Below are 20480 nucleotides of genomic sequence, written 5' to 3'. Positions count from 1 at the left end.
TTATTTTTCTTAGTGCTGATGTTAAGTTGACTGATCTATAGTTCCCTGGACATGTCTGTCTCTCCCAAGTATAGGTATAATGCTAGCTATTTGCCAGTTCACTGGCACTACTTCATTTTCTAACAGATTATTAAATGTGTGGAATAGAGTCTCCATTATCCTTTCACTAGATTCTTTTAAAATCAAATGAAAAGTTTAATCTTGATTTTGAAAAAAATGTTAAATGCAAGTCAGAAAGCCTGCCAATTTCTTACCATATGCAGCAGCCCATGCAACAGGTACAAAGGCTTTACTGATGCCAGAATCCTCAATCTGCGTCTCATGCACTGTTGTTGCTTCCTCATCTCCAACAATGACCTCCATGTAAACTTCATCAGCAATATCAGCACAGTCTGAATAATGCATAAATAGCACTTTAGTCAAAAGTGATTTAAGATTTTCTAGCTTTGAAAATATTAATTGAAGAATTATCAAATCTATAGAATGTATTGCTCCCTTAAAATCCAGTACCATTAGCACAATTGTAAAATTTAAAATAGACGAGTTTAATTTGTCAGTAGAAAGCAGAATGGTGAGCACTGGAAGACAATATCCTGGCAGTAGCTTTTGTAAATGTAGTCAGGGTCTGTACAGAGAGCTCTATATTACATCTGAGTACTTGAAACCATTGTAGGTGTTTAAGATAATATGTTAAAGTGCACTGTTCACATCAATTTCCAAACCCTCAGTTTAATATTTAAAAAGTACATAGATGCCTTTTCCTGGTGGAAATGTAATTACAGATTTACATCAATTAAGTTGCCAAAAACTTCTCAAAAAAAGTTATTTTGCCTCTGTCATTAATGCATTATGACTTACACTGAGTTCTGTTCTGTTGTTCTCTCACAAATTCAGTGTGCTGGCAGAACACAATACTTCTACTAATACAAGTATGGTATTAAGCAACAGTCTCTTTTTGAAAATAAAAATGATGAGGATCCAAAAGATTATAAAACACAAAATTACCCATTAATTACAAATGTTATAGACAGGGAGCAGAGTTCCGTATAAGGATTGGTCAATAGAAAGTTGGCAGGGGGTGGTGGTGGACAAGATGTAGGTTAAGAATATAAATATATACAAGTTGCTGAAGGGTAACTAACTGAGATTGCATTTGTATGTCATGCAAAATGTCAAACTATTTCCCAGAAATTTTAAATCTGTTCTAGGCCTTTAAACCCATTTTTGGTTTCTAAAATAATTAACATTTCTGTGCTCTCTCAACTCCCTTTTTTACTGCTGTCTATCTGTTAAAGTTAGGTGCCCTGCACCAGTTCTGCTTGAAACATCATTACTTTTTCAGACAGAAATACCTGGAAAAACTCAGCAGGTCTGGCAGCATTGGCGGAGAAGAGCAAAGTTGACGTTTTGAGTCCTCAAGGCCCTTTCATCGGAACTAAGTAGAAATAGGAAAGGGGTGAAATATAAGCTGGTTTGGGGTGGGGGTGGGGGTGGAGAGAGAGAAAGGTGGGGGATGGGGGTTGTTGGGACAAACAAGCAGTGATAGGAGGAGATAACCAAAAGATGTCACAGATAAAAGAACAAAGAGGCGTTGAAGGTGGTGATATTATCTAAAAGAATGTGCTAATTAAGAATGGAGAGCAGGATAAGCAAGGTAGCTATAGTGGGGGTGGGGTGAAATAAGCGATGGGTGGAATACATTTAAAAATAACGGAAATAGGTGGGAAAAGAAAAATCTATATAAGTTATTTGATAAAACAAAAGGGAGGGGGAAGAAACGGAAAGGGGGTGGGGATGGAGGAGGGAGTTCAAGATCTAAATTATTGAACTCAATATTCAGTCCAGAAGGCTGTAAAGTGCCTAGTCGGAAGATGAGGTGCTATTCCTCCAGTTTGCGTTGAGCATCACTGGAACAATGCAGCAAGCCAAGGACAGACATGTGGGCAAGAGAGCAGGGTGGAGTGTTAAAATGGCAAGCGACAGGGAGGTCTGGGTAATGCTTGTGGACAGACCGAAGGTGTTCTGCAAAGCGGTCACCCAGTCTGCGTTTGGTCTCTCCAATGTAGAGGAAACTGCATTGGGAGCAGCGAATGCAGTAGACTAAATTGGGGTAAATGCAAGTGAAATGCTGCTTCACTTGAAAGGAGTGTTTGGGCCCTTGGACGGTGAGGAGAGAGGAAGTGAAGGGGCAGGTGTTGCATATTTTGCGTTTGCATGGGGAGATGCTGTAGGTGGGGATTGAGGAGTAGGGGGTGATGGAGGAGTGGACCAGGGCGTCACGGAGGGAATGATCCCTACGGAATGCCACCGGGGAGGGTGAAGGGAAGATGTGTTTGGTGGTGGCATCATGCTGCAGTTGGTGGAAATGGTGGAGGTTGATCCTTTGAATTCAGAGGGTGGTGGGGTAATAAGTGAGGACAAGGGGGACCCTATCATGTTTCTGGGAGGTAGGAGAAGCGTGAGGGCGGATGCGTGGGAGAGGGGCCGGACACGGTTGAGGGCCCTATCAACTACCCTGGGTGGAAAATCCCGGTTAAGGAAGAAGGAGGACATATCAGAGAAACTGTTTTTGAAGGTAGCATCATCAGAACAGATGCAACGGAGGTGAAGCAACTGTGAGAATGGGATGGAGTCCTTACAGGAAGCGTGGTGTGAGGAGCTGTAGTCAAGGTAGCTGTGGGAGTGGGTAGGCTTGTAATGGAATACAAGCCTACCGACTCCCACAGTTACCTCAACTACAGCTCCTCACACCCCGCTTCCTGTAAGTACTCCATCCCATTCTCTCAGTTCCTTCGCCTCCATTGCATCTGTTCTGATGATGCTACCTTCAAAAACAGTTCCTCTGACATGTCCTCCTTCTTCCTTAACCAGGGTTTTCCACCCACGGTAGTTGACAGGGCCCTCAACCGTGTCCGGTCCATCTCCCGCGCATCCGCCCTCACGCCTTCTCCTCCCCTCCCAGAAACATGATAGGGTCCCCCTTGTCCTCACTTATCACCCCACCAGCCTCCGCATTCAAAGGGTCATCCTCCACCATTTCCACCAACTCCAGCATGATACCACCACCAAACACATCTTCCCTTCACCACCCCTGGTGGCATTCTGTAGGGATCGTTCCCTCCGTGACACCCTGGTCCACTCCTCCATCACCCCCTACTTCTCAACCCCCACCTACAGCACCTCCCCATGCAAACACAAAATATGCAACACCTGCCCCTTCACTTCCTCTCTCCTCAACGTCCAAGGGCCCAAACACTCCTTTCAAGTGAAGCAGCATTTCACTTGCATTTCCCCCAACTTAGTCTACTGCATTCGCTGCTCCCAATGCAGTTTCCTCTACATAGGAGAGACCAAATGCAGACTGGGTGACCGCTTTGCAGAACACCTTCGGTCTGTCCACAAGCATTACCCAGACCTCCCTGTCGCTTGCCATTTTAACACTCCACCCTGCTCTCTTGCCCACATGTCTGTCCTTGGCTTGCTGCATTGTCCCAGTGAAGCTCAACGCAAACTGGAGGAACAGCACCTCATCTTCCGGCTAGGCACTTTACAGCCTTCTGGACTGAATATTGAGTTCAACAACTTTAGATCTTGAACTCCCTCCTCCATCCCCACCCCCTTTCCGTTTCTTCCCCCTCCCTTTTGTTTTTTCCAATAATTCATATAGATTTTTCTTTTCCCACCTATTTCCATTATTTTTAAATGTATTCCACTCATCGATTATTTCACCCCACCCCCCACTATAGCTACCTTGCTTGTCCTGCTCTCCACTCTTAACTAGCACATTCTTTTAGATAATATCACCACCTTCAACGCCTCTTTGTTCTTTTGTCTGTGACATCTTTTGGTTATCTCCACCTATCACTGCTTGTTTGTCCCAACAACCCCCTACCCCCCATCTAAAGCAGCTTATATTTCACCCCTTTCCTATTTCTACTTAGTTCTGTTGAATAGTCATGAGGACTCAAAACGTCAACTTTGCTCTTCACCGCCGATGCTGCCAGACCTGCTGAGTTTTTCCAGGTATTTGTGTTTTTTTTTTGGATTTCCAGCATCTGCAGTTTTTTGTTTTAATTACTTTTTCAGATGCTGACATACTTGCACTGAATTTCCAGCATTCACTATTTCTTTTACCTCCACTAAAAGTCAATCAGTGCCAAACTAACCCAGTGTGAGATGATTGGTTTACACAAATTGCTGTATAAACGCCAGAAAATTAAATATTTCTTATAGATGAGTCCAACGTATAGGATGCCCATTTAAACATATGGTTTAGAAATTTCTCCCAATCCAAATAAGTAACCGTTACATTAATCACATTTGACAAAAAAGTCTTGACCAAAACATCCATCTGATTTTTTACATCTTCAAATTCTAAAATACTTGTACACAGCAAGTCGGTCATTTAGTTTGGTGGTGCATTTTAAAAGCGAACTCTATTTAAAATTTACTCTTTTCCCAACTTGTACAATCTTCTTTCCTATTTTAATTTCTGTTGCTATATGTACTGTCACATTACAATTTCTTTTGTAAAAAGTCATTTCTTCTAACTCTAATGCTGACTCTCTATTTTCTTTTTAAAGTCTAAGTTTGGACAAAAGACCCAGGTAATAGATTTACGATATTCCACGCAAGGGCAAACGTCACTTCTTTCTGAAAAATGACTTAACTAACTTTACAAGCGACCATCTAGCAGGATTCTGGAGCAAGGGTTGTATTACTAAGTAACATAGCTAAATTCATTATTTCTAAGAAAGATATAGTTTGCCTTTGAATGAACACTAAGAAAAGAAACCGTACATAGAATTTCTTACTAATGTCATCTTCCTGAGATGGATCTTTGACTGCCATGTAAACCATCTTTTCCCGAGGCATTCTACCAACATTCCCTTGTTCAAGTACTCCAGTTACGGTATGACCATTCTGATAATCATTCTCTGTAATAACTTCAGTTTCACCTTCAAATAAGAAAACAATCAGACTTTAAAGAAAAACTGAAATCAACTTCCTTTAATTGCAGAAAATGCTGGAAAATTCTCAGCAGGTTAGGCAGCATCTGTGTAGAGAGAAAAAGAGTAAACGGGCAGAATTTTGCTGTCTGCAAGTAGGGGTTGGGGCCTGCTTGCCGACACGTAAAATGACACGGGATGACGCCAGGCGAACCCCCAACGTCATCCCGCTCCATTTAAATTTTCAGGAAGGCGGGGGCGCAGCAAAATCAGCTGCAGGCCCGCTGACCTGTCAAAGGCCAATTGAGGCCATTGACAGGATCATTTAAACGATTAAAAGGTCCTGCCCTTCCAATCTTAAGGTTGGTGGGCAGGCCAGGAGCCCCGGCGGCAAATAGAGAAAACATAAAACCTCATTCAGTGGCGAGATGAGGTTTCATGCAGGGTTTTAAAAATTTTAATGAAGTTATTATGTAAATTATGAACATGTCCCATCTCATGTGATATTGTCACAAGGGGGACATGTTAGGGATTTTTTTTCTATTTTTAATATTATTCAACGTGGAAGCGATCTCCCTGAGGCTGCACTTAGCCTCAAGGAGATGTGCGCTCTTTCGTGCGCATGCGCAAAAGAGCGCACTCTTGCTTTTAGGGAATGTCACCCCCCCCCCGCTGCCTGCACAGGAAGCACATAGCGCTTCCCGCCAGACGTCACGCTGGGCGGGCCTTAATTGGCCCGCCCACATAAAATGGCGGCACAGCCCGCCTCTCTGGTGGGGATCAGCTCCCCGCCTGCCGGAGATTGGGTTGGGCCTGCCCGCCCGACAGGCAGAAAATTCTGCCCAATGTTTCAGAAGAAAGGTCATAGACTTGAAATGTTAACTCTTTCTCTCTCTCTCTCTACCGAGATGCTGTCTAACATGCTGAGTTTTTTTCCAGCATTTTCTGTCTTTATTTCAGACTTCCAGCATCCAGAGTCAGCTGTTTTTCCTTTAATTGATCTGCTACCAGAGAAAATAATCATTTATTGATTTTTGCAAAAATGAGCCATTTGATCAACTGAAAAACCTGGAAGCCATTCTTCAGTTCCAAATTATGCATTTTAGTTCCTGAGATTCTAGTGTGTACACAAACCTCCTCATGGGTAGCTCAATTTTCACTTCAGTATATGTAAAATACACATTTCAAAAATGTCAGAGCTCATCAGAACAAACTGGTTTAACAGCTACTTGTCAGACAACCATAAATGAAAGAAAAAATGCCCATCAGAATCAGTAAACTGGCAGTAGATTCAGAATAACATTGGTTTAATTTTAATGGTATTAATTATTTAAGCTTCAGCACAGCTTGTTAGTGAAATAATGGAAAGAAATGCAGTGTTATTTTTCTTTGGAATTGGTAGGGCTGTTAAAAACAGATTGCACACCTCGAAGCATAGTATTCTTTATTTTAAGTTATCCTTCATATTCCATTGGTACACAAGCCAAAATTACCCTTCCCTGCAAGAAACTTTCACAGTTCATAACAAGACTGCAACTTGTGACAACCACTCGATATGTCCTCATTATCTTTAGTTGTTTTGACGAAAGATGTTAGTCAGCATTAGTCTATCTGAGGGAGCCCAGAGTGAGTGTTTCATTTTTTTTAAAAAAGTGTTAGGACAATAATAATTTTCAACCAAATGATGATACTGTGATTAACACATCAAATGAGGTTCCACACCACATTGTGTCATAAGATATTACTGTACTACATACTGTCAAATGCATTTTTAAAATTACAACTCTAAATTTCACTCTGGAAGGATCTCATTGTTTTGGGAGCATTAGGAAAAAGCAATTCACAAAATAGTCTAGAGGAGAGAGGCTAGCTTAAGCTGGATGAGGCTGGTTTCTATTTATACTATTATTGATAAATAAAGCCAAGTAGTTGAGTCTATATCCCTGATCTCTGAAACAATGACAGGGACAAATGTCCCATGTGAGAAATAACTTGGCTGAATTTCCACAATTGTGGCGCATAACTCCAAACGAAAATTCCAAAAAGTTGCACTTCATATTGGAACAAGAGGCAGCAATGTGACTTTTCACAACTTTGTATTCCATTACTATGAAGATCCATCTCTAAAGATCGACATCCCATTTTCTGTTGTCACACAAAACTGAGGAAGGACAGTGGAAACACCAAGCTTAGATGTCCCTCAACTAAGTGACCATCCCAAGGGAGAATGAAATGTAACATAGTTAATGTTCTATATCCAATTCAAAGTTAATTCTCCAAACGCTTAATTCTAATCAAGTTGTGTTTCTGTGTCCACTGAAAAAAACAAAGTATCCTGAACTCCCAAGTTAATCAAGAATTCAGCTGCTGTGGATGTTACGGAAAACAAAAGCAGTGTTATTCTGATCAGAACACAAACTGCCTTTGCATAACTGTCACTGAAGCATAGCGCCTACTCACACCAACAATGGTATAGATTAAGATATGCATTGTACCAATGGGTTCAGTACTGAAGTCCTGAAACTGAATAACTAAAGGTAACTACTGCCACATGAACAAGGGTTCTTAGGCCTAGCAAGGTTCTAATGGATGACCAGAAGAACGTTCAAGTTTACAATGAGAATATAAAAGAACATAAGAAAAAGGAACAGGAGTAGGCCATTTGACCCTTCAGGCCTACCCCGCCAATTAACAAGATCATGACTGATCTGCCCCACACCTCAACTCCTCTTTCGTGCCAGCTCCTCATAATCCTCAATTCCCTTAAATTTTAAAAATCTATCAACCGCCTCTTTAAATACTTTGTGATCTAGCCTCCACAACTCTCTGGGGTAGAAAATTCCAGATATTCACTACCCTTTGAAAGAAGAAATTCCTTTGCATCTCAGTATTAAACAATTGTCACCTTATTCTGTCCCGTAGTTTGAGATTCCACCACTAGTGGAATCACCTTCTCAATATCTACCCTGTCAAGCCCCCTTAGAATCTTGTACATTTCAATAAGATCAATCTACATTCTTCTAAACGCTAACAATTAAAGGCCTAACCTGTTTAGCCATTCTTGATAAGTCAATCCCTTCATCCCAGGAATCAGTCTAATGAATCTCTTTTGAACTGCCTCCAATGCCAGTATATCCCTTCTTAAATACAGGGACTAAAACTGTACACAGTACTCCAGGTGCAGCCTCACCAACACCTTGCACAGTTGTAACAAGATTACCCTGTTTTTAAACTCCAACCACCTAGCAATACAGGCCAAAATTCAATTTGCCTTCTTAATTACTTGCTGCACCTACATGCTAACTCTGTTTCATGCACAAGAACATCCTGATCCCTCTCTGCTGCACCTTTTTAGGAGTCTTTCTCCATTTAAATAATAGTCTGCCTTTTGATTCTTCTTAGCAAAGTGCATGACCTCACATTTTCCTACATTAAACTCCATCTGCCAAGTTTTTGCCCACTCACTCCACCTATCTATACCCCTTTGCAGAAGGCAGATTACAACATGCCTTCCCAACTATTTTTGTATCAGCAGCAAATTTGGGTACATTACACTCTGCCCCCTCCTCCAAGTCATTAATACAGATGGCAAATAATTGAGGCCCTAGGACTGATCCTTGTGGCACTTCACTAGTTATGTGTTTCCAACCTGAAAAAGACCCACTAATCCCGACTCTGTCTTGTGTGTGTTAATCAATCCTCAATCAATGCTAACACATTACTCCCAATACCGTGAGCTCCTAAGTTTTATGTGGCACCTTATCAAATGCCTTCTGGAAATCCAAATACACTACATCTACTGGTCCCCTTTTATCAACTCTGCTTGTTATATCCTCAAAGAACTCTAGCAAGTTTGTCAAACATGATTTCCCTTTCAAAAAACCATGTCGACTGTTTGATAGTGTTAAGCTTTTCTAAATGTCCTATTTCTTCCTTAGTACTGGACTGCAGCATTTTCATAACGACAGATGTTAGGCTGACTGGCATAGTTTCTTGCTTTTTGTCTCCCTCCCTTCTTGTTCAGGGGAATCACATTGGCGCTTTTCCAATCCGCTGGGACCCTCCTGGAATCCAGAGAGTTCTGGAACATTTCAACCAATGCCTCCACTTCCTTTAAAACCCATCAGGTCCTGGCAATTTGTCTGCCTTTAGTCACATTAGTTTGTCAAATACTTTGTCTCTCGTGATAGACAAGATCTTTCCTTCCATTAGCTCCTTGCTTATCTGATATCTTTGGGATGCTCATGGCGTCCTCCACCATGAAGACCAATGCAAAATATTGGTTTAAATTATCTGCCATTTCCCTGTTCCCCATTATCAATTCTCAGTTGCATCCTCCAAGGATCCCAAGCTCACTTTAGCCACTCTCTTTTTATATGCCCGCAGAAGCTCTTGCTGTTTGTTTTTATATTTCTTGTCAATTTACTTTCATAATCAATTTTTTCCTTCTTTATTAGCTTTTTATTTATTCACTGTTGGTTCCTAAAAAATTCCCAATCCTCTGGTCTACCACTAGTTTTCACCAAGGTGTATGCCTTTTAGTTTTTGAGTGGATACTCTCTTTGACCACCTTTGTTAACCATGGGTGGTTCATCCTTCTTATCGAGTCCTTCTTTTTGACTGGGTTAAATTTTTGCTGAGCGTTATGAAATATCTGCTTAAATGTCTGCCACTGCTCATCCAGTGACCTTTCCCTTAGTCTATTTTCCCAGCCCGCTTTAGACAACTCTCTCTTCATACCTCTGTAATTGCCCTTATTTAAGTTGAGCACACTGGTTTGGGACCAGAGTTGCTCGCCCTCAAACTGAATTTGAAATTCTACCATGTTGTGATCGCTACCTCCTACTAGAGGATCCTTAATTATGATACCTCTTATTAAACCCACCTAATTATGACATTACTAAATCTACTAGATTTGACTGTCTGAAAGTTGAGACCATCTATTTGACAGATGTGCTCATGAATAGTCCACTCAAAGGGTTCCACATATGAGTAAAAGAAGAGACCCCTCGAGCGCAGATAATGAACTGGATTTTGTGGTAAGAATAACAGTGAGGCTATTAGATTTCATTTTCATTATGGAGTAAATCAGACAGCAACTTCCAGTCCCTGCACATTCAAATTAAACACGGAAGTCAGGAAACTGCTGTTCAATTTATCCTGTTCCTTCGTAGGCTTTGCTATCTTGCCGAGAGTTTCAGTATTCAAACAAATGACAGGCATGAAGTTGCAGTATGTGCCCACTAGATTCCCACTAAACATGCCAGAAAACAAGGCTAGAGCCTTTCTATTCAAGTGAAAGTGAATTTTTAACTGCAAGATAAATCTTAATTGGCACAAACAACCTTCTTGGCATTTACTTATACGAGTGGAGTCTCATTCAGATTTTAATTAATATTGGAGGTTAAAAATTCAAAATTAAAATAATTTTAAAAGCTTTCTTTTTGTCTCTCTGCTCTCTTCATTTCACTTTCTATACATGAGTTTACATTGAATTAAATGTTCCATATTACACTGCCTGGTTTAGAATCTACATGTTTTCAGTCTAATTTGCTGAACAGAAACACTGGGTGGAATTTTCCGTGCCTGCTGGCATCAGGCATGATTGGTGGCCCGAGTGGACAATATGGTGCGATCAGTTTCACAACAACGTGAAACCAGTTTGCGATCATCTGTTCAGCCCGCTTATGGCGGGCTGCGTTTCCCACCATTGGATGTCAGGAACCTCATTGTCATACATCAGCACATAATCATCAGGCCAACCCGCCAGAATTGTGCTGGATTGTCCGCTCATGTTGGCGGGAAAACACGCCATGTGTTTCACAACAGCACATCGTGGCATGCACTTGACAGCCTGCGCTTTAAGGGGGACTCGGAGGTGAGTACACAGCAATGTTGTGCAGCGTTTGCCAGGGTTGCCTGTTGGACTTCAAGCTTGAGGGGCACCGGGGGTTGGGGTGAAGGGCAGTCCTGCTGTTGAGGTGACTTGGGATGAGGTGGGGGCGGGGTTGGGCGCAAGCATAGCCCTGGCTTTGAGGTGACCCGGGGTGGGGGGGACCAAGGGCCTGCCGATGAATAAGCATTAGGGAAACCTATATAAAAAGTGACTATTCCTCTGCAACTCAGACAGTTCAGGCGCAGCCACACTGATATGCCCATTCGGGCGATGCAGAGGAATCAAAGTGCCATCAAATGCTCCAAAGCTTCCCCCCCACCCCTGCCCCACACAGACTGTAGAGTCATGAGCATTTTAGTGGATGGCAGAACAATTGGATGGCTGCACACGTTGTGCAGTCTCCTTGCTAAAGCTAGCCATGGAGCAGTCACTGCTGAAGGTGCTCACAGCTCCTTGCAATGTCAGCATCCTGGTTTGGACCAGTCTACCCCATGGTTCAAGCTCACAGTGCAGCCTTGCAGCGTGGGTTAGGAGAATGCCTGTGTGAGCTGAGACCACAGCATGCAATCCAATGGGCAAAGCTGTTGCCAATTGGTCGGGTGGGCTAGGGTGAAACTGTGGGGTTTTGGGCAGCCATGCAGCGCACTAAACTCTGGCCATCCAAGTGGTGGCCAGCAACCTCCAAGATGCATTAAAGGGGCCTTCACACTTAACCAAGACAGGTTCTTAGTACACCCATGCTAATCACGTGCCTCTCTCTCTTTCATCCTGCAGGAGTACAACATCATGATCATGGAGCCTGGTGAGCTAGCCATATGCCTGATGGCCTACACAGTGCGAAGGCGACGGAGGAATGACTGACCGAGGCTTCTGGCTGCGTAGAGGCAGGAACAGCAAACCCAGGAAGAACAAGCGGCTGGGGCTCTAGCACACGCCGCCTAAGAGCTGTCGCAGGCCGGTGCCTTGCAACACCCAGGGTCTATAGATGTCGTCTTTCATTCCTGCAGACGGCCAAGAACCAGTGTTGTCGAAAACTGCGCATGTCTAGGGAATTGGTCGGTCACATCTGCCAGCTACTGCAGGATTTGGCGCCATGGGGACATGGAGGGCATCCACTACCAGTAGCCGTCAAAGTGACAGCGGCGCTCAATTTCTACGCCACTGGCTCCTTTCAGGGCTCCACAGGTGACTTCTGTAGGATCTCACAAGTCTCCACCCACAAATGCATTCATGAGGTCCCAGATGCCACCTTTTCAAGGGCACACAACTTTGTGCATTTCGTCTAGGACCAAGACAGCCAAGATGCAGAAGCGATTGGATTCGCCCAAATCTCGGGTTTCCCACAGGTGCAGGGTGTGATCAACTGCACTCATGTGGCACCCGGATCTCCATGGCAACACAGGGTGAACTACATCAACCGCAAGAGGCTTCATTCGCTGAATGTGCAGTTGATGTGCGACCACCAGAAACACATCCTGCTGGCGTGCGTACGGTTTCCAGGCAGTGTGCACTTTGTCTAGATGCTCAGTCGGTCACAGATCCCTGGAGTCTTCCAGGGTTCACAGAGGTTGCATGGATAGCTCCTCCGGGTTTATGGCTACCCGCAGAGGCCATGGCTGATGACACCCATGCAGTGGCCTCAGACTGCAGCAGAGTGACGGTATAATGAAGCTCATGCTGCAGCTCTCAGCTTGATGGAGCAGGCTACTGGATGTTGAAGATGAGTTGCGGTGCCTGGACCGGTCTGATGGAGCCCTGCAATACAGTCCACAGAGGGTGTCACACATCGTCATCGTTTGTTGTGCCCTGGTGCTCCAACGGGGTGACGAGCTGGCCGAGGAGACGATAGAGGAGCTGCACATCTCCCCCAATGAGGACGACGTCGACGGGGATGAGGCCCTCGCACTGGCTAGGCAAAGCAGGTGCGCTCGGGAGGCCCTCATAGCTGCTAGATTTGTCAAGGATGACGACGACATGCAGTGAGGTGACACCATAGTTCATCACATCGCATCTGTGAACATTTGACTCTAGTCTGGCTTCTGGAAGCACAAATACCTGTGTGTGAAAGATCCTGTCATGGAGACAGAGTGGAGGCCCTAATAGTCGCCTGATTGCTGGAGGATGATGACGACTTGCAGTGAGGACACTCCATAAATCTTCACATAGCCTCTTGAGAGTGTCTGGCTGAGGGCAGGTCGCTTGTGCTCTGTGATCAGGGTCATATCATAGAGATGCAGCCATGAAACTTTGGAAGCATCTGATTCTTTGTCTGCCTTCAGCAACTGAGCCCTTCAGGAGCACAGCATCAGTGGTCACAGATGGAGAGGTGGGAGGCCAGCCCCTCCTTAAAAGGTGCTGAGAGCAGAGAATGAGAGAACTCTGTGGCACCTGCCCACTACATTCTGGCAGCACTGACAAGCACTGCCAAGGTACAGGCAACAGCAATGTTTCCAGGGAGTGTGAGGCTGGACCATCACTAGTTTGAAAGCTGCACAGAGCACAGGGAGGAGGCCCTGGACTGAGACAACTGCCTTTATCTTGTGCAGAAAGAACTCATCGCAGTGACAAGAATGCTGCTCATCAGAACAAGGAGCCATAGGCAGGGAGACACTCTTAGGAGTTTATTGACAATAGTGAAGAGTACATGCAAGTGATTAGCACCCGTGCCCAGGCTGTGCAACTAATTCTCACTGCATGCAGCAGTCCCGTACAACCGCAAGATGTGTTGGTTCACGGACTCCCAAGGTAGCTGCCCCTTTTGCAGTCTTGTGGAGTCCGTAAACCAAGTATACGTAGAGTGTTGTAGGCTGCACTCCCTTTTCAATTACTTAAAGAACCTTTTATTAATGTTTTGTTTGCACTTTAGTCCCACGCTCCTGATTTATGAGCACCCGGTGCGGTGGGGAGCTGGGAGGGAGGAGGACCTCCTCGTGAACCTGCTCCTGGGCCTGGCCAAGTTAGCCATTAACAGGTCCAGGCAGCGGGCAATCCGACTGTCTGCCCCTCTTCCACAGCTATGTTCACGGCCGGGTGTCCCTGGAGAGGGAGCATGTGGTGTCTGCTGGCACCAACGAGGCCTTCTGTGCTCAGCGGGCACCGCGGGGACTGGGGTGTTTTATCGACCCCCTTAATCACATTTTGATTTGATGCTTGTAAGTTTCATTTAAATTTTACCTTTGGTTTTGCAATTCCCTAATTTAGGGGTTGTGTTTATTTTGTCCCTGATTTTGTTAATTTAGTTTATTTGGTTGACTCCAAGAGAGTTAATTCCCCTTAACTCTGCCGCTACGTCTTCGTGCTCCACGGACATCCACAGCGGAGGTGGAGCCAGCCTGCTGACTGTGACACCCTGTGATGACCTTGGCAGGCGTCCTCTGGAGCGCCGGGACTTGGAGGGCTCCAGCCTTTTCAGGGTCCTGTTGTGTGGTAGTGGCACCCTCATTGGCCTGTGGAGCTGGAGCTGCTGGTGTGACAGGAAGAGTGGAGTCAGATGGGCCGGACACTCTCGGAGTCACCTGGATAGATGAGCCTGGAGTGTGCACCTACTGATCCTCCTCCCTGTAGGGGCCTCAGGCTGACTCCTTGAGGAGCAGGGGTTGCTTGCATGAGATTGAGCTGACCGGCACCCCTCTCGCAAATGCACTGTTGGAGGCCAACTATGGCAGCAGCGAAGTCCTGGACCAAGGTCTCAATGGCGACTGCCATCCTACAAGCGGTGACCTTGGTTCATTGGCATGCCGGCGCTATCACCAAAGTGAAGGCGGACAGACTCCTGCATCATGCCTTGTGATCTGAGGAATGCAGCGCACATCCCCGTCCTGCTGTTCCCGAGCTTGCCTTTGCAGCTCCAGCAACTGTGACATGACCGAGTCCAGAGGCTCATTATCTGAGTTAGACTCAGCAAATATCTGGCCTCCAGCAACCCTACGAGTGCCAGGCGCCAGGGAGGTCCCTGCTGCTGCCCGCTGTGGATCAGACAGTGCAATGTGCTCACCAGATTGTGATTCCGAGGCTATTCTAAAACAAGATCCCACTGAGGTGTGTCTCTCTGCACTGGTGGAGGGTGGGTGAGCACTTTGACGGGACTTCAAGGAGGATGCCTTCAGATTCTTCTTTAGAGGTTTCTTCGGGGCTTGATTGGAGGCTCTAGGTCATGGACTCCATCGGCTGTTGTCCAGATGTGCCTATGGAAGCAAGGGAAGGTAATTAGTGCATGGCAGTGGCCTGTGAAACGAAACACATTACTCACAGCATGGTTGCCTTATGGATGTTTCACTGTTGAATTCTCATTTGGTAGAGCACCAACAACCTCACTGTCAGCACAGGACTGGTCCAGGTCGACACTGGCCAGCTGGATGGCTCTGTTTTCAAAGTCCACGAGGATTTTGATTTTGGGCATTCTGCCACCGGTCAGCAACCTCTCTCTCTTGCTGTGTGCCAGCTTGTCCTGCATGAATGGAGATAGAGAAAGTGTAAGCAGGACGCCTGCCAGGCCAGATGATACGTATGCTTGGCCTGTGTGGGTGGCAAGTGGTCCGGGATGGGATAAGGACAATGACAGTGAGTATGAGATAGTGAATGATGATGTCCCTTTAACTGGCAGCGAGTGAGATCACTGTGGATGTGTGGTGGGTTTGTGAGTGTGAGAGTTGTGAGTGATGAGAAGAGTGACTTACCCTGATGGAACGGAGATCATCATTCATTCTCTTGCAGCACTGGGTGGCTGTTCTCTTTTGAAGGGCACTGGCGCTGACCACTGCTACCTCTGCCTCCCAAGCCAGGTTAGTGCTGTTGCTCCCATCCTGTGGCCAGAGCAGCGCTAGAGGACATACTGGCTGACCTCTATGGCATCCAAAAGGCGCTCGAGAGACACGTTGCTGAACCTGGGGGGTGCAGTCTTCTTCAGTTTCAGGGCTATGTCTTCCGTGCAGCAATGGTGGTCTGGAAGCACTGAATGTGTGCTTGCAGCTGGACTTTAAATATGGCGCCTGGCATGATGCAGCAGCGGGGTGATGGCAGGCGGGTGAATGAGAGCCCACCCACCCCACTATGGAAACGGCACATTTCCCGGGAGTGCATAAACAATGTGGCAGGTTTGGGATGATACGGCATGAAAACCCGCCATCATAGCTGGTGGGTAAAATGTTATTTTATCTGCCTGCTACCACCCTATCTGGGAAAATTCCATTCACTGTTATTTAGCCTGTTCACCTGTTCACATAGGTCCCAGATCCCATGTAGAGCTTTAACTGACTACCACAAATCACAGTGTAAACTCTGTGGGCAAGTGCATATGTCATTCATTCACCGCTGAATGCAAAATCCAGGCTATAATGTTATTGGATGCCTGTGTGAAATAGTCTATGTGCTGAAAGCAGTTTTCCATACTAAAATGGGGAGGAAATTTAACCGACCCCATCCAAACAGGTCAGTAAAAAAATTTAACTTGCACATGAACCCAATTTGCTGTGCACATAGCTGTCAACTTTACAGCAGTGAGTTACATGCTATGTTTATATACCATTCTCAAGAGGCGGAATAGTTTATTGTAATACTCAAATCAGGCTCCCACAGTGCAGCTGGGAACCTGGTTTGAATTTAACACTAGATCTCTGGATTTCTCAGGGCTTGGAAAACCCATTTGACATGGCTGTTTCTGCTTTGTATCAGCTTTGTATACCCTTTTTGAGCCAGGAGGAGTGCTTCACCTTTCTGCCATAACCAGCCAACTAACTTCACCAGCCCCAATAATCTCAAACTCAGGCATCATGCCCCACAGTCTCCCCCAACAATTGGCAGTCTGACCTCCCCTTAAGTCCTCAATCTTTGTAAAACCCCTTATGCCTTGTAGTGTCCCATGATTTTCAATGACCTCTGACTGTAACCTCCATCCAGGCAGTGCAGTTGGTTTACTGTTGCTAAATCCATTCTGCAGTCTAAATGATGCAAACTTGGCATAAAAAATAGGTTTGTACTGTCATTTCCTGCTCTTTGCTTGCTTTTCATCTTAGGGTTTAAACAGCATAGGAAAAATAAAAATTCCCTAGAAACCAGTTCTGTATCCTTAGCTGTTTTTTCCAATCAGGCAACCCCTTGTATGTGAACATTATATGAATTTGAAATTTTTTATCTGTTAAAGATTGTACTGAAAAAAGCATACCTGTCCACAAACCATACTTATTTGCATTATGATAGCAGATCTGAATTTTCATCACTCAGGCCTTCTGTTCCCCACAGTATGCAAATGGAATCAGGGAAAACATCTAATAGAGACTTGTCATTGATGTGGAAAACAAATGCATTTAAGTGCATTTAAAACAAGAACTAAGTCAATATTATGAACATCTCCAGTGAAGAAGCAGTTGTCTACATATTTTCTACATCATTCTAGCTATAATGGTCATGAAAATTTGGCCAATTATGATTAGCAAATATGATCAGCCATATTTTGCAATAGACTATACTTTCACACTAGAAATCTGACCTTTGTCCATTGCAAAATTGGTACAAGGGATAAGATTGCATTTTTTAAAAAATGTTTCAAATTATACCTACTATTAAACCATAATATTTACCTATTTCCACATCATCTTCTGGTTCAGCTTTAAAAATATACACTTTGATGACCTCAGCTCCAAAGCCACCTTCTTTAGAAGAATCTTGCTCAATATCAGTGCTTATTTTTATTGGTGCATTTCCCATCTGGTCCAGCTTCTCTCCGACATCATCTACTGCATAAAACAATTATAGGGAACAGTTATAGAACATTGGAAACCTTAAGTTCAATAAGTCTGCTATAAGCTCTTGTATCCACTAGGCATTTTGAGTTTAAATGAATTTCTCCACCATAAAAATAGGAGGCCAGGTTTTTCAAGTCAATTCCTCCCCTTTCCCAGCCTCCAACAATCTCAAAATGATTTCAACTAAAACCATTTTGCTAGGCCAATTATAATTTTCTTGACTCCAATCATGCTTCTTCTGACATGGTAATACACATGCCAAAACTTTGAAGGATTTTAGTGCTCTTCCTTAGCTAGGTTACTTGTGCTACAAAAAAACAAACAAATGTGAAATTAAGGCTCCAGTACTAGCAGCTGACAAAGAATGATCACCACCAACACCAACCTAGCTGGCTTTCTGAGCCAAACTACGTAAGGGAGGTCAATTATCAGTACAGACTGCAGATTTCAGTGAATTTTGCCATTCAAACTGTATCTTGGTTCAACAATGTAATAATGCTGGCTCAGTGACTCCTTCAAAGCTGTCATCAACAATGACTGAACATAAATATTCAAATAGATAAATTTAAATTGATGAAATCAAGGGATTAATGGGAATCACATTTTTTAAATGCAATTTTTCAAACTGATACTACTTCTGACCACTCTACATACCATTTTTCTAAATATATTTTTATTGTAGTTTAAGATTACTTGCTTCAAAATGTGGGAAAGATTACTTCTGGGTTCTAATGACAAAAAAAGCCTCTGGATTTGAAAAATCAACACTTAAGTAGAGAGATGCTTCTGCAACATAGCTTAGCTACAGCAGCCAATTTAGGTTTTACTCTCAATACTAATAGATTGCTGTTAAATGTTTTGCAGTGTGAATTGCTGAATGCTGACTAATAATTAATGATTTACTAGGTGGCTTTTGTTGATCCACAGCAGCCTAAGGTCTCCTCTTCACATTTTATAGGCAATAGTAAAACCATTGTTTCTAATTTTTGACAAAAATATTCTACATATGAATTCCTTACAAGGAAATGTTTCAGTTCAGAATATTGTTTTCTGCATTCAGTTCTGTTGACTAACCTGTAAATGTTGAATCAGTGGTTATATGCCAACATTATACATTTTACCATTGTTACAGCCCTGTTTATAGATACCATAAGTACAATATGTTGTACCATCTGTACAATCTACATCAAGGTGAAAGTAGCTTAGAGTGAAAAAATTATCACAATTAAAAACATGCAAAACAGCTGGAGCGCAGTATCCGTTTGGTAGGACATAGATCTACAGCCATGATCCCTGCTTGGTAAATATCCAATCTCAGTCATGCCATCAGGGGGAGATGCCTACAGGAGGCTTTCTGCTTCCTCAGAAAGGAACAAATACAGGATGTCACCCCAGGCTGCTGTCACTCACCTCCCAGTAGCCAGATCAAGACGGCATTGGCAGAGCCCTGGGAGCAAGTCACCTGCATATTTTCTTGATGGGGAATGGAGTATAGAGACCTAAAGGAAGAATATTAAATATCTAAAGAGTAATAAAAAGAATAATCCAAGGAACATTTCTTGCTAATAACTTAGTGTATATGCCTGATAATGTAAGAATGTAGATCCAGAAGGAGAAAAGGGTATTCTGTCTATCAAAGCTGCTACAGAGTGCAAAGATGATTACTCTGTCAAGGAGCTTCCTCCCATACTACTTCTTGATCACTTACTTCACTGGATAATAATCCCACACTCACCCCATAGAAAAAAACTCAAGCATCACTGCTAAATACTTCCAAGATCCTCATTTCTGCTTCTTAATAGTTATCAGCCCAGTTTCTATTTAAATATTCCAAGTGCCCCTGAATTGACTACCTTCTCCAGGCACTTATTCCACATAGCCTTTGAGAAAAGAAACCTGATCTCTAATCTTGCTGATGCATCTGAATTTTATACCTGTATCCTTTTGTCATATGCTCACTGTCCTTAGCTTGTTTACTTCCACTTCATCTATAATTATTATTTTAACAACATCTTCAACAAAGTTCAGTCATCCGAACTGTACTTCAGGACTTAGTCCTCAACAGTCCCTAAGGCCCAGATTATTCTTGGTGACTGCCATCTGAGTCATTTTGAATACATCAGCATCCTTTTTGAGTTAGGATGGGCAAAACCTAACTGCAAATTCCAAAATCAGTCCCATTATTAATTTGTCAGCCTAACTTGCTCCAATGCCCTCTGTGTATCTGATTTGTCATTATGAATTTCTGCCTTAGACTGACCAGTTGTTTTTGGAGTATGATAGTTATTTGACTCTTTTTGGTATGGCCTCTGCCAAAGATCCTTTCATGTTATGTACGTTTACTGTTGCCTATTCCATGATGCAGGACCACATTTATTCATCTTAAAATCCAACTGCCATATATCAGGCTACGTTCAAGTCTCTCCAAAGATAACCAATCTTGTTTCTACTTATTATTTGCCCATAGAGCTATGTGTTGCTACAAATGTAATGCTAGTCACCCCTTGTTCTACATCATTCCCAAATATTGTTATTGTAAGGGTAATGCTGCCTTTTCCCAGGGAGAGCTCTTTTCATTGGCTTGGATTTTGTAGTAGGAATAATGAGGGGAAGTCTTTTTATTGGGTTAGATTTCGTCGTAGGAATAATGGTGAGGCTATCAGCATTCACATTGTTGAGGAGTAAATCAGACAGCAACTTCCAGCATCCCCACACATGCAGTTGCTGGCCAAATTGCCCTGCTTCTCCATATGCTTTACTACAACTATAGCTTGCAAAGTTATTTGACATTCAACACACAAAAGGCTTGAAGTTGTAGGACTCACCCACCATGCCTGCCAGAAATGATTAGGGATTGCCCATTCAAGCATAACTGAATTCTAACAGCATGTTAAG

General features: G+C 43.6%; 1 protein-coding gene across 10 annotated transcripts in view; it reads right to left on the bottom strand.

Moving 5' to 3' along the window:
* znf711 (zinc finger protein 711) overlaps positions 1-20480 on the bottom strand; it is a 57705-nt gene that overhangs the window by 8461 nt on the left and 28764 nt on the right. For 6 of the 10 annotated variants that reach the window (XM_041195199.1, XM_041195203.1, XM_041195198.1 and 3 more), the window contains 3 exons: positions 17421-17576; positions 4815-4958; positions 255-392 (listed from right to left, as the gene is read on the bottom strand). In XM_041195199.1, the coding sequence (XP_041051133.1) occupies positions 255-392; positions 4815-4958; positions 17421-17576 (438 nt within the window). Of the gene's footprint in view, positions 1-254; positions 393-4814; positions 4959-17420; positions 17577-18995; positions 19085-20480 lie in introns of all 10 variants that reach the window. The other 4 variants (XM_041195205.1, XM_041195206.1, XM_041195201.1 and 1 more) reach the window with 4 other exon arrangements.

This window comes from Carcharodon carcharias, chromosome 9, assembly GCF_017639515.1.
Source record: "Carcharodon carcharias isolate sCarCar2 chromosome 9, sCarCar2.pri, whole genome shotgun sequence".
Taxonomy (NCBI): Eukaryota; Metazoa; Chordata; class Chondrichthyes; order Lamniformes; family Lamnidae; genus Carcharodon; species Carcharodon carcharias.
The sequence above is the reverse complement of the archived record's forward strand: the minus strand, read 5'-3'. Positions and strand labels throughout refer to the sequence as shown.